This window comes from Heloderma suspectum, chromosome 2, assembly GCF_057233095.1.
Source record: "Heloderma suspectum isolate Gila_16-S chromosome 2, 16-S_ref, whole genome shotgun sequence".
Classification (NCBI taxonomy): domain Eukaryota; kingdom Metazoa; phylum Chordata; class Lepidosauria; order Squamata; family Helodermatidae; genus Heloderma; species Heloderma suspectum.
In genome coordinates, this window is record NC_139459.1 from 315,523,244 (window position 1) to 315,538,260 (window position 15,017).

Sequence of the window (15,017 nt, forward strand, 5' to 3'; positions counted from 1 at the left end):
TCATCTGTTATCGTTTTGCCATCCTTATTTAATAGCTGAACCACCATTTCTTTCCTCTGCCTTTTACTATGCACATAGCTGAAGAAAGCCTTTTTGTTGTTTTTAGCATCCCTCGCTAACCTCAGCTCATTCTCAGCTTTAGCCTTCCTGACGCCATCCCTGCAATTCTGTGCTACCTGCCTGTAGTCTTCCTTTGTTACTTGGCCTTCTTTCCACTTCCTATATGTGTCCTTTTTTGTTTTCAGGTCATCCCTAAGCTTTTTGTGAAGCCACATTGGCTTCTTCTGTTGTCTTCCACCTTTTCTTCTTGTTGGAATTGTTTGTGATTGTGCCTTGAGAATTTCCTTTTTTAAAAGCTCCCACCCATCTTGGACTCCTTTTCTCGTTAGCGTCGCTTGCCATGGGACCTTACTGATCATTGTTCTGAGTTTATTAAAATCAGCTTTCCTAAAATCCAGGGTACACGTTTGACTACACTCGGCTTTTGCTTCCCTTAGAACCAAGAACTCAAGTACAACATGGTCGCATAATTTTAATTATGGGATTGTATTCTTTTATCTTGTTGTTCACCACTCTGAAGTGTTTGATGTGGAGCGGTATATAAATATTGTAAATAATTAAATTCAATACCAACTGCAGCTTTGGAATTATTTTTAATAGCCCCTCCCCAGCTCCCAAGAGTACAGTGTAGTAGCTCATCTATAAGGTATTGAGGTGATGAACAACTGCAAGGTCCTTGTTTCCTAGTAAGGTGATGTTTGACATGTAATTGAGAAAAAGAGAGAGACCTGCTCTCTGGGTATTCAGGAGCAAGGGTGGGAGGGGCCATAGCTCCATGGAAAAGGACATGATTTGCATGCAGAAGGTCCCGGGTTCAATCCCTAGCATCTCCAGGGATTTCTGGAAAAACTCCTACTTGAGACCCTGGAGAGATGCTGCCAATCATTGTTGACTATAGATGGACCAACCGCGTGAATTGGTATGAGGCAGCTTCCTGTGTCCAAGAGCACACCCAGCCTGCAAACCTCCTCTTTCAGCAAGGTATGAGATCTTCTGCAAAGCAGGCAGTCTTTCCCTCTAGGTTGTGTGGGCTGCTTATTAACATCATCTCTGTCTTACTCAGCTTCAGTTTGCGTATCCTCTGTAACAGACTCCACCAATCACGGATTCAGAAGCAATGCTGCTGATCTTGGATTTGATGAAAATGAAACTGTGTGTATGTTTAAACTTGAAACTGAGCTAAAAATCCCCCACAACCTCTGGATCAAGAGAAGGTTTCTTTAGCTGCATTGCCATTTTAGAGGAAAGGAACATCTTGCATCGAGAGTGAGTAATAATTGCCTCCATGAAAGAGCCTAGTTTGATATAATCAACCATAATTGCCCTGCTGGAGCACACCAAAAGCTTGTCTACACCAGCACCCTGTTTTTCTCAGTGGCCAGACAAGATACCTCTAGGAAGTCGAAAAACATCAGTGTTCTTGCATGGGCCTTCCCAAGCTCTCTATCTCTGCCCTTGGGTGTCAACATCTGAAACTGATATGCATAATTGCCAGGAACAGTGCTAGCTTGCCTCAACTGTAAAATCTAAGTTGGTCTGCTTGTGGGTGGATGACTTTATCTGCAAATCCAAGTCCAGGCTTCATCCTGTTCATTGGGCAGGCTACTTCTGGTATGTGACGTTGAATACAATGAAGTCATTAAGAGCATGCAACAGAATTAACTTTAGTTAACTGAGCATAAGAAATACAAGAACGTTTTAACAAGTGGGATAAAAAGAAGATGCGGCTTTTTATGTTTAAAAGATGGCAAAATGAAGCCTTAATGGTTTTCTATAGTGAGACTTATCCAATATTAGACTGTACAAATTCTATTTTACTGGCTTTATTTTCAGTACAAGTTAATATGCCAGAGACTTTGAGGTCAGTGAGACAATTTAATGAGAAGGTTGGATCTTGCTCTCTTCAGCCCGTGTCTGTGCTTCACAGTGTCCTATACATGTCTACTCAGAAGTGAGTCCCATTGATTTTAATGGTCTTTAGTTCCAGATAAGTGGGTATAGATGGGATTGCAGCTCATGCATTAAGGTCAAGCATTTCCCACCCATCCCTCTCACAATGACACAAAATGAATTTATCAAACTGGTGATTTGATATCCATGACTAAGAGATCCTAGCTTGGGTAATCACTTCTGCACATGGTGGGTGAAAAAAGAGAATGAGGGTTTTTGCCTGCCTGATGATGCTTACTCCTGATCTCACTGTGCATAAGAGATTGAAGTAGGCTGGGTTTGATGGGAGACAAATAATGCTCAATCAGTCCTTAAATGTACCTCTCTTCGGTTTTCAAACATTAGCTGGTATGTATCATGTGGGTGCTATTGTGAGTTAAGGGTATTAATAAAAAACAAATAGCTCTCTTTAAATGGACATTTTCAGCTTCAAATCTGGAGCAATTTCCACTTTTGGAACGCACATGCTTGCTAACCTAAGGGAATTGGAACTATTTCCATGATTTTGTAAACAACCACTATGTAAACAGCCTCAAAACAAATACATCCCAGTGATATTATTGCAGGAGCATGACAACATTAGATTAGGCGGAACCGGACCTGCCAAAATTACTGAGTAATGGTGTGATAATGGAGCTGAAACTTTTTGTGTAATTTATAAGCTCTTCCTTATGCAGAGGAGAAGCTTGAACATGCAACTATGGCATGTATCCTGAGACCTGTGGTGGTGAAACTAGATCATATATATTTTAACTACTACTGTAGCACTTTTTAAGTGAGCAAAGTGTCATTTAAAGTGTGTGTTCTCCCAAGAATTCTGTGCATTGGTTACTATTTTTCTCGTTTTACTGATGGAGCAAGATAATGAGGTCACCTCAAATCTTCCATGGTTTAAATGGGGCAATATTCTAGGTCTCTCAGGATTGTTCCAAATGTTACATTGGTAGCAAACCTGTGTTCGCATGATCATCTGGAAGCTGCAACCAAACCTGCCTCTCTGACTAGTGTATTTGTATGACACTGGTGTTCGCTGCGTTCACAATTTTAAGTTTTTGATTATACACCAAAGATGTTTTAAATGTACACCTGAAAACATACTGGTCTGATTTATATGTAATGAGAAGCCACCGTGGGTGAATTTTCCCTCAGGGCTTCTTGTTGTGGTGGTGGCCTCCATTTTGAATATTTGGGGTGTAGTGGGGGTGTGCCATAGCTTCTTATGTGCAAACCTAGTGGGAATGGGTTGTTGGAGTGGTTGACAAGCCACCCACAACCCTAAGACAACCCATGGTTTCTGGGTGGCTTGTCAACCACCCCAGCAATTCAACCTTGTCAGGTTCGCACATAATAAGAAGCCGCTGCAGCAGCTTGGATCACCAACCTGGTGCCTGCAGGTGCCACAACCCACCATGCCTAATAAGCCATATTGGGCTGCAGTGATCATGCAAACCAGGTCACTGTGTTACTGGCCCTCAGGTCCAACTCTAATAGTTTAGCTGCTAGAGGCCACTGACTCATTAAGTTTTAGTTGGCCTCTTCTCATTTTTATATTCAAGTATGTTGGTTTCTCATTCTTGTAACTGTTGAAAAAAGCCAGAGTCCTTATTCTAACTGAAAAGGCATCAAAACACCACAAGTAGAAGATAATAGAGATCTTTATCAGATTAAGTATCGTGTTACACAAGCAACAGCCTCTCTACCAGCACTTTCCCTCATTGCAATCAATGTGAGGTTTTAAACATGTTTCAGTAAGCAAAGCCTGTCCAACCTGGCCTTCAAAAGTCTTCAAAAATAATTAAAAGTCTTGCTGTAACACAGAGCTGGGGTTATTCAAGGACAGATTGAGCTGTACTTCGTAATAAAGTCAGTATCAACAGCAGTATGTTATTTTATTTAGAAGGCTTCCCTTCTAAACACGCATCATATGGTGTACTCTGTTATCTGAACCCTGGTTATTTAGAAATAGTTACATCTAAAACAACCATTATTGGCTTCTGGCCTTGTGCCAATGTAACCTTATATAAAGGAAGCTTCTCGTCAAAATTTCTGCTTATTTGACTGTCTTGTTCAGCCACCTGGGTGTACTTTATTAAATGCTTGCCGAGTAGCTTCTCCTGATGTGATACACCTTGCTAGCCACTGATCTGTCTAGTATCACACACTAATCTGGATTGTCTGTTGTGGAGCCTCCTCCCCTTTAATTTTATCTTCACAACAACCCTATGAGGTGGAAAAGTGATTGGCCTAAGGGCATCTAATGAGCTTTATGGCCGAGTGGGGATTTAACCATAGTTCTTTCCAGTCAAAATCTAACATGTATCCATTACATCAATGGAACTTTCTCTCTATAGTAGGGCATTCAGCCTTGTCCAGAAGGTGAATTTTATATAGCCTTCTTGGTTATTCTAGTTTAATAGTTTTCGGTAGTGATACATTTGCATAGGTGTTTGTTTTATTTATTTATTTTAAATAAATTCTCTTTTCAACAAGTGACTCAAAGCAGCTTACAACGATAAAACAAATGTACAATAAAACCCTATCTACCCAATGTATTAAACAACGATCAGAAAATATTAACATTGCAAAACCTACATTCCAAAAGCAACAGAAGCAGCAATTCATAAAAGTCAAAAGGCCAAAGTGAATGCACAGAGAAAATGGTCTTTTCTTTGGAAGGAAGGAAGGATGGATCAGTGGAAGGCTTTCCTAAACAATCATGCTTTGGCCAAAAGCCTAAAATCATAAAGTGGCAGGGCTTGGCAAATCTCAACTGGAAGGCCTTTCCACAGGGTGGGTGCCACCTTGCCAGACCTCAGATGGCCAAGGAATCCAGAGAAATGCCTCAAATGATGAGCAGCGCAAGTAGGCTAGGACATATTGGAGAAGATGGTCCTTGTGGTACCCAGCTCCCAATGAAGGGAATATGCCAACTAGTACTGTATCACCTTTTGTGTCTTAGCCCCATTTAGGTCCACTGCATTTTCCTGGAAGGTATTATGCTTCAAATCCAAAATGGGGAAGTGGGGAGGCACTGATGACAAATGTTGTGACCCCCTCCAAAAATATATATACTGTTTATGTTATGTCTGGCTTTAATAACACAACTGTTCACTATTTTGCTGCCAACTTTAAGGCATTATGTACCTTCAGAAAATAAATTGGTTTTATGGAAATGTGAGATTCTTATAATTCAAGAGCCACGGATTTTAAAAAATACCAATATTTTAAAGGAAGTTGAGCTGTGACCTCATGACTTGGCAAGACGAGTGCGTTGTAGGCAGATCTCTTTGCAAGTGTAGTGGTGCAGCTTTCCTTCAGTAATTATGTTCTTTTTGTAATCTGATCATACACACAAGAATGCAAAACAACTGTTTTTCAATTGGTGGTTTCTGCATGTGAAATACATCTTACCACATCTTTGTATTTGCAATTATGCAAGCATTTTCCTCTGAGGGGCCCTTTAATGGAATAGGATTCCATTACAGAAAGTATGCCAAGAACCAAACAGGGGCAGGACTTGATTTCAGCCTGGGCTGAGTAGCAGGATACTCTCAATGGCCCGCCTCAGCCCTGGAATATATACGAGGGCATAACAGTGCATTTGACAGTGGATGAGTGTCTTTATCTTGCTACTGAATAATCACATCCAGTCCCTGCAAATCTGGAAAACATGTCTTCTAGACAGGCCTATACTTAGGTATCTTCCCCTTGGCTTCCTTGGGAACTTGACATCCACCCAATATCCTACCCTCATCTAAGCACATACTGACATCTGCTCCATTTTCCCTGTTAGCTCCTCATGGATTCCCACAAGTTAATCCCGTGACATATTGGCCAGGTTCAGACAATCAGCGGGGAAAAGAAGTCACCGTGGCTTCTTTTTCCTGCCCCACACGTGCTGCTTGGGTGCCTGCCATTTCCGTAAACACCTTTGCCATGGTGTGGGTTGCCATGTCATCTGAACCAGATGGGGTGTGTGGCTTCCAAACCACTCTGCAACCCATGGCTTGTAAGGGTTACAGGGTGGTTTGGAAGCCACCCCCCTTGCACACCTCGCCGCGTTTGGACGACATGGCAACCTGCACTGTGGCGAAGGTAATTAGGGAAATAGTGGGTGTGTAAGTGGCTTGTGCGAGGTGGGGAAAAGAAGCCACGGCGGCTTCTTTTCCTTGGCTCATCATCCAAACCCAGTCAGTAACTTCCCCATTCTGGGATTTTGTGTTGCTTCCTACCCTCTTCTGTAATTTTCCATGTAATTCTTACAAGGCTGATGCACTTCCTCTCTTTCCACCATCGCTATGTTACTGACAATTATGGCTGTAGAAGTGGGATGACAACATGTATTTGCTCTAGAAATCTCTTAATAGAAGCCATGTAGCTCTGTGTGTCAAAGGGGGTTCAATTAGAAGTAACAGGGCTTCACTGTGCATGTGCAAAAAAACACAGATATCAGTTGTTGTTTTCCCTGTAAAGCTTGTTACGCTGCTCAGTCGTGTTGAAGAGTGAGGGTTGATGGTATAATATTTATTTTGGCAGTGAGAGGTTATAGATTCATTTCTAAGACAAGCCCATGTTTGGGAGGTGGGGTAATGTCTTTAGAATTGTGGGGAGGAGATATAGCTCAGTGGGCAGCTCAGATAGTTTTGCAAGTAGGAAGTCTAACCTCTGTTCCCTGACATCTCCACTTAAAGAATCTCCAGTAGCAGATCTGGGAAAGATCTTGTAGGTCCATTGCCAGTTAATCCTAAAGCTAGATAGGCCAACACTCTAGTTCTGTATATGGTATTATTTCTGTCTCTCTCTTTCTGTCTCTCTGGGGGCCTATAAAACAAGTTCCCTAGGTGTTATGCAAAATCGTTTAAAAACATAGCGCTGCAATAAAAAAAATCCAACAATAAAATTTAAAAATACAACTCGGCATAAAACCCCTAAATATACACATATACACATATCAACAAAGGAGAATACAAATCACAGGAGGTAAAACACACTGCAAACTAAATGGAGGAGCTAAAACCACCATCAGTGCCATAGGGACTAAAATAACAGATCTTAAAACTCCTGGGAGAACGATAAAGAGCTTTTTCCTGGCACTGAAAGGGCAACTGTGGACATCAAGCAAGCGCCCCTAGGGAGAGTGTTCCACAGCTGTGGGGCCACCGTGGAAAAGACTGTCTAATTGAATGCCGCCTTCTGACCAGCACAATATGTTCATAATGTCTGGTCCCAGTTAAAATTCTTGCTGCTGTATTTTTGTAACAGTTTCATTTTCCAGACCATCTTCAATGACAGTCCCATAGACAATGCATTACAGTAATTCAAACAGGAGGTTCCTGGAGCATGGATCACCACAGCCAGACTATTCTCCAGATGGGGTTTAGTTCCAATACCAGCCTAAGCTGGTAAAAGGCACTTCACACCACAGAGGCGACCTGAGCCTATAACGACAGTGATTGATCTAAGAGCACCCGCAAGTGCCTGGTGCTACCAAACTGAAGACTCACCTGTTAATAGTGCCTCTTTCATGTCTGGATTGAGCCTCAGTTTGTTAGCCCTCATTCAGTCCATTACAGTGGCTGACAGGACTAAGATTTTTGTTAGTGTTGTAGAAGGGGTGCAGGGGGAGGGAAGCCTCTAGAGAGTGATCAGAACAGCCTTGAGCGTTCATAATTTGGACAAATGCAAGTGAGTTTTGCTTCTTGTATTCATACATGTCATCAACATTCAAAGCCATTTAAAAAGTGCAGAATAAGGAAAGGTTTTAAGCAAGCTTTGGGTATAGAATACATTGTTTTTCCAGGCAGGGGATTGAATCTGATGACCCATGGAGTCCTTCTAAGAATACTCAATTGTAGTGAAGTTACTACTTTTCCATCTAATTTATCATCTGTATTTCTACTTCTACCCTTTTCCTTTCAAACATATGCTTTGTCTGTTTAGAACAAACTGCATTTCATCTGAAGCATGGGAATGCTGGGTATTAGAAAAGCAATTAAGATCCTTAGCTGTAAGAGAAGGATTGTTGTATTAAATGATTTGGGGCTCTTATATCTCTCACCTAATTAGAACAAAGGCTAATTAGATTTATAACAGTTAGACGTTTTACAGCATTCTGAGAATTTTGTAAGTTTTAGGCAACTGAACTTATTTTTGGAATGAGCTGCTTGAAGCACATATAGAGGATGTTGCTAAATAACTGACTTAATAAGCACTTGGAAGTTTTAATTTAGAAGCTGTGGCAGTGTTTCTATAAAGACAGGGCCACTGTTTCTGTGAATCATACAGACAAATGATTCAGACAAGTCCTTAGGGACATGGTTATTGGCGTTAAATTACAGCCATTTTCTTTTTATTACAATGCAGAATACAGAGTGTTTCTCACCATTGTCTCTGCATTGACCACCATTGTCTGTGGATATTTAGCCATGGCAGTTTCCAGCTAGAACAGGAAGTTTTGGGGCTGTGTGTTGCTGCCCTGTGTGATAAGCCACTGAGTTGCATGTTGCATAGTGATGTCAGAGAATTCTGCAATGGAATCCAGTGAGCTTGGATTTCTATTATTGTGACCCATGGATTCTGCAGAGGACTGGCTCTTCCCAAGTTGCACAGTTTCCATTGACTCATGGACCAGTTGTTTTTTTTTAATTCCCAGAACTTTACACAAATTTAGTTGTAGAAAAATATATAAAATATAAAAACACCGGCTGAAAATCGTATTTCCCCCATAAGCTAAAGCATGAAAATGGTTATTTTGGGGTGATTTGCGCATTTTTGCAAAGGTGAATTTGTGCAAATTTGGGAAACTGGAAAAAACTGATGCCACCAGTGAGCGGATGATGGAATGAAAGATACCTGCGAAATGCAGACAGAACAGATTTTGCAAAATCTGTACATTCCTAGTGTAGCAGTATCTGCCCAGGCAGCTTAGTACTGCCAGACCCTGGCTGACTCCATCCTCCCAGGTTGGTCATTGGGTCCTGCAGACAGAAAGGACTGCTGTGGACTATGTTGCAGAGTAACTGAGCTGATGTGTGACGAATCACTGGAGTACACACCCACACCTGTGGGTGGTGAATATGTTTGCCCTTCTGTTGCATCACCTTAGCCTTTCGAACTTAGAAAAGTCCCCAGACATAGTGTAACAGTATTAGTGGGTCATGGGTACCAGTGGGTTATTAACCATAGAGGTCAGGATGGGAAGCAGTGAGAAGCTGGACAAACAGCATTTGGAAAACTGGCCCACTGTAGTCTTTTCACACAGGGGGTTGGACTTGATGGTCTTATAGGCCCCTTCCAGTCCTACTGTTCTATACTGTTCTATTCTATAAGGAAAGATTAATCCATTAGGCAATATTGCCAAGGGAGCAGCTGGCTCCCACATCACTTGTTTGATTTAAACCATAATTAATAAGGTAATCTTGAGAGGCCTTGTTCCACATCCCTTCTTATACTTTGGTTAGAACTGAGTGGGCTTGGAGCAGCACCTTCTCTCAAGACTTTCCTCCCTAGGAAATCATGATGGCTTCCTCACTATAAATAAATCAGGGTGGAGAGTGGGGTTGTATTATATGCTGCAGGATTTCGTTTGAATTTAACTTCTTATGAATAGGCAGTTTGTGTAGTAATTTGTGCATAATGAAGCTAGTTTATAGCCTGAAAGACAAAGGCTCATGTACCTTGACATTTAAGGAAACACACAGCTTATATAGGGTAATAACAGAAGGAAATGATGGGTGTGTTTCATGGGGGAGAAAGGTCTACTTAAGCAATGTTATGCAATGTATGAGAGCTACCCAAGCATCAGTTTTCCATAAAGCATATCCAGTAGAATGGGGCAGCAGTACAAACATTATGATCCACTTAAACTGAATGCTGCCTGCTAACCATGTATTGTTGATGCTTTACACCTTTCTCCCCTTCCTGCACTTCAATGAAAGTGGCAACAACTGCAAGAAAAGGCAAAACAATATGAGTGTTGGGTTTTGACCTCAATTAAGTGTTATCTTGAGGTCAAAGAAATCAACAGTGAAATTCCCCAAAGTACTACTTGTACAGTTTGATAGTGTTAGTTGCTGATGCTCTAAGGCCACTGGGCAAAAGTAGAAAAGAGGTTAAAACTCTAATCCTGTTTATGGACAGAACATCATAGCTATTACAGCACAGTGGTAGAATACTTAAAGCTATAAACTGGGGCATTGGCATGATGACAACACATGTGGGCAAAGGTTAATAAGACATTCCTAGACAGGTTTTATGAATATCCTGAGGGCTTAAAATTGGAGTTGGGTGGGAGGGCAAATGCCAAAAACATTCTTCGGACTGCCTTCAGAAGAGTTCCAAAGGGTAGTTTTGTTATTTTGTCTACTAGTGCAGAAAGAGTTAGAGGACAGAAAAATGGGTCAACTGAATAAGATAATGGAACTTAGGAAACTGCCTTATACAAGGTCATAATCTCCCAGTCAGAAGCTGGCTGGGGGATTATGGGAGTCTTAGTCCAACACATTTGAAAGGGACTAAGTTGGGGAAGGGTAGTCTGTGCTGACTTGGAGCAGCTCTCCGGTGTGTTTCCATTCATTCATTCATTCATTCATTCATTCATTCATTCTATACCGCCCCATAGTTGATCATGTGCTACCCAATCCTTTTAACAGGAAATACCAGGGATTAAGCATGAAAAACATGTATGTCTACTACTGAGGTACAACAGCTCCCTGAAAAATGGATTTAAAAAATGTTAAGAGTGCAATTTTTACAATGGCAGTTGGAACACCAGATCATCATTTGCATTCTTTTATTTCATACTCTGTAAGTAATCTGGCCCACTGTTTGTGATGGAAAACTCACCGTAGAATGTTTATGAGCACTGAGTGGTCCGCTCTGGGTAATTGTGTCTTGGTTTACCAAAACAAAATATGAAAGAGCATTTTGCCATATACAAAACCCTTTCAGTCCCCCTTCATTTGATCTGTAATTAAATCTGGAAGTTTGTAATTAACCATTGTGTCTTGTTCAAGTCTGAACAGGGAAACTATGGTTACTAGCTTCAGAACAAGCCAGGATCTTAAACAATGGTTTGCAGTTGGTTTAAGATCGTGGCCTGTTCTGAAGCTTGTTGCAAAACTAGTAATTATAGTTTTGGACAAAATGGGAAACTATAGTTAGAGATTTCCTGGTTAAATCACAGCTTGTGCAAAGGGGCTGCATTTGTGGGCAAAACATTCATTCATATCTTGACTTAAGTCAAGATAGGATCATCTGAAGTGGGCCCTTGAGAGCCACTAAGTTTAAAAATGAGGGTTGGTCATTCTTTTGTCACTGCTGTCTTGTAGAATGACTTCTGATAGGCTGTTCAGAAAAATGTCAGCACTTTCTTTTTCTGTTATCTAGGTTGCAGTTGCTCCTTGGTGGTTGCCTGTTAAAGGAGCTAACTGGAAGCACCCTGAGGGTTCTGATTCTGATATCTCAAACAGGTGAGCCCCAATAGCTATTGAGTTTCAACTGGTATTTTAATGACAGAAACACAGACACTTCTGGGGACCTTTTACCACCCAAGCCAAATTCCAGTGTATCTCAGGGTTGTAAAACGTCCCCAGACATATCCATGTTTGGGGTGTCAGAAGAAGGGCACTTAAGTTTGCTTACCTAGATCAGTTTTTCTTTGAAAAACCACATGTGACTTAAAAAAAAAATCCTAATACTTTCTGCTAGCTGGGACAAAATGCACAAATCAGTTGATTTATTGAATTATTTAATGCCCTGGGTACCTTTTTGTTTACAGAAAGAAAACTGTAATGGAAAGTAGCTGAAATGTATGGGCACTGTTGACTACTGTGCAGGTGACAAGGGTCCTGGAAGTGTTGTGTTCTGTATCTACTTCTGTGTAAATTCTTCAATAAAAAGTACACCCTGGGGTAGAATTTTGTCCCACATCTGTCAGTTTTTCACTGCTTATCACTAGATATTTTGTATTAGAGTCCAGATACCTGTGTAGGTGTGTTGTGGGTGCTGTTCTTAATTTGGGGGCTGGCCTTAATTCTTTGAAATGTCTGGCGTGGACATACTCCATTTCTGGCTCCATTGCTGCCTTCTGCTCCCTTCTACCTCCTTTGCATCTTTGGCAGTAACTGATTCCCGTGCATTAGTTTGGAGAATGGAAGTGGTGCAACAAGTTAATTCAATAAGGCTCTCCCCTTCCTATTTACGATCTTTGGACTGGGATAGCACAAAATTTCTAGTTAAACAGAGGTTGTGAGATATTCACCTCCAAGAACTCTATTATGCAGCACAGGGCCAGTGTTCCCCCAGATTTTTGGCTTTGTCAGGCTCCTTCTCCAAAGACGGAACGGCTTATTTAAACTGGCCATCAATTCCTAAATATAGAAAAGCATTCTCTTTGGCCTGGCTTAATGTTTTACCCTCTACACTCCTAGCTGGAAGATATTCCAAAACACTGCTAAATGAGAGATGTTGCCCTTGTAACAATGTTGAAGTGGAATCTGTAATACATGTTTCGTTTAATTGCCATTACTCTCGGGGTCAGAGATGCCCTGATACTTTCAATTACTAAATCTTTTCCAGGTCGGTCTTTAGAATCTCTTTTGTGAATCTTACTCGAAGGATTGAACAGATTAATCACCAAGCGAGTTCCTAAATTTTTGAACGTTGCTCTTCTAACTAGATCCTCTATGGCACTGTGACTTTTACAATGTAAATATAGCAATATATTTTATTGCTATGTACTTTTGTATCTTTTGCTGGTGGTCAGTTGACTGTAAATAAAATATTCATTCATAGCTACCTGAGTACAAGGTATCTGTACTTTTCATCAGTTTTGAATGCTGCTCATGTTATTTCAGATGTTGCTTTTCTTAAAAAATGGAGAAGTAGGAGCCTGATCTTTTACCACTTGCTATGTATTTTAACCCCTTCGTGGATCACTGCCTTGTTGTGGCGAAGGGGCTTGCGTAACTCAGTGAAGCCATAAGCGATGCCGTGCAGGGCCACCCAAGACGGACAGGTCATGGCAGAGAGTTCTGACAAAATGTGGTCCACTGGAGAAGGAAATGGCAACCCACTCCAGTATTCCTGCCAAGAAAACCCCATGGAACGTATCACAAGGCTAAAAGTAATGTATGGCTGTGAGAGCTGGACTGTAAGGAAGGCTGAGCGCCGAAGAATTGATGCTTTCGAACTGTGGTGCTGGAGAAGACTCTTACGAGTCCCCTGGACTGCAAGGAGGTCAAATCAGTCCGTCCTAAAGGAAATCAACCCTGAGTGCTCATTGGAAGGACAGATATTGAAGCTGAAGCTCAACTATTTTGGCCACCTAATGCGAAGAGAAAACTCTCTGGAAAAGACCCTGATGCTGGGAAAGACTGAAGGCAAAAGGAGAAGGGGACGGCAGAGGATGAGATGGCTAGATAGCATCACTGATGGAATGAATATGGACTTGAGTACGCTCCAGGAGAGAGCGCAGGACAGGAAGGCCTGGCGTGCTATGGTCCATGGGGTCACGAAGAGTCGGACACGACTGAACGACTGAACAACAACAAATATATTTTAAAGAGAAAAGCAATGTTTTTGAAACCTAGTTGCAGCCTTCATAACTGATGTAAGTTGCATTAATTTTGTATTTGAGTATCTGTACCTCTGTACAAAATACCTATATCCCTTCAGGATCTCTCCCTCTGGAATAAAATTATCCTTGGAGTATTTGGTCTCTACTCTTTTACTTCACTATTCCTGGTGCTCCCCCCCCCCCATCTTCCTCTTCATTCAGTACATTTAAATTGTAGGTAATTCAAGTAGCTTGTAAACTTCCGAACATTGGGAGAAGTGGGTTTAGGCTAAATAATACTTTGTTGCAGGCTAGGAAAGTCTGTCTGAAAAAAACTCCTCATGTGCCATGCCTAGTTAAAGTGAATTAACATATTGGTCCGCGTTGCCATGTAGATGCACAAGACAAGGAATTATGGCTACAGTAGTTTCTATGAAGGTTTTTGTTTGTAAACCCCTCAGGGTGCAATCCTATACACACTTACCTCGAAATAATTGCATTGAACTTGGTGGACTTGCTTCTGAATAGACACGTATAGGATTCTGCTGTCAAGTATTCAACAGAGAAACAATATTCAGAAGGATGGAATACTTGCACATTTTTGTCCGTCCCCCCATAAAATGTTGTATTTGAAAACTAGCCACTAGAGAGAACTGTAAATCGTAAAGAATGCTATCAAAACCGTAGTTACTTTAAAATATACAGAGTTTCAGATAAAATACAGTTTCAGATTTAGGCTGTAAAAAAACTAACAGACTTTAAAAAATAACCAGTAGCAATGATGCAGATTTTAAAATACGGGTTTTGAGAATGTTCAAATCTGTGTCACTGTTACCTTTTTTAAAGGTTTCTGTTACCTATTATGGTTTGTTACTTTATTTTCTGAAATTGTATGTATTTTTATGTTTTCGCTTTGCAATTTCACCGTTGGAAGTTTGCTGCCTTCTAGGTACCTTTTTCAAGCGGATGATACTATCAGGTTGCCTCAAATATGAATGTGGTCTCATTTATATGTCAAAATACAAGAAGCTGTAGTACCTGAAAGTGGGTTTTGCAAGGCAGAAAAAAAGAGATATAATGGGAGAAGATTACTTGAAAGGCCTCAAGCATTCTTGCTTAGGTTTATTCTAATTGATTGATTCTCTAAATTCAACCCTCTCTCTCTGCACCCCTTTCCATTAAAATGATGCAGAACTTTTAACATTACAATGTAGACTCTTTATTTTTCTTCCCTGAATCTCTTCGGGGAAAGATATAACCAGTGAAGCGGCCTTGAGTCTATCATTAGAATGTATTAGTCAGATTCTTCCCCTCAGGGCTGGCAAAAGTTGCCGTATTCTTCAAATCCTTTAAGACAAGAATCACATCACGGTCATATCATCTGATTCTTGCTCCTCAGGACAGTTCTGTCGCTTGGTCTCCAGTGGGACAGAATGAGAATGAATTGACA

The 15,017-nt window shown here is 41.0% G+C and overlaps 2 protein-coding genes across 4 annotated transcripts in view; one reads left to right on the plus strand and one right to left on the minus strand.

Moving 5' to 3' along the window:
- The window catches only part of SUMF1 (sulfatase modifying factor 1), a 98,762-nt gene that overhangs the window by 24,065 nt on the left and 59,680 nt on the right, over nucleotides 1-15,017 (plus strand). For all 3 annotated transcript variants that reach the window (XR_014788556.1, XM_084840304.1, XM_084840305.1), the window contains exon 4: nucleotides 11,398-11,480. Coding sequence is in view for 2 of the 3 variants with exons in the window: in XM_084840304.1 (XP_084696430.1) it covers nucleotides 11,398-11,480 (83 nt within the window). In the remaining variant the exon portion in view is untranslated. The remainder of the gene's footprint in view (nucleotides 1-11,397; nucleotides 11,481-15,017) is intronic.
- Nucleotides 1-15,017, minus strand: part of LOC146354987 (histone-lysine N-methyltransferase SETMAR) — a 97,789-nt gene that overhangs the window by 14,174 nt on the left and 68,598 nt on the right. The window contains exon 4 of the transcript XR_014788557.1: nucleotides 14,052-14,112. The gene's annotated coding sequence lies outside the window, so the exon portion shown is untranslated. The remainder of the gene's footprint in view (nucleotides 1-14,051; nucleotides 14,113-15,017) is intronic.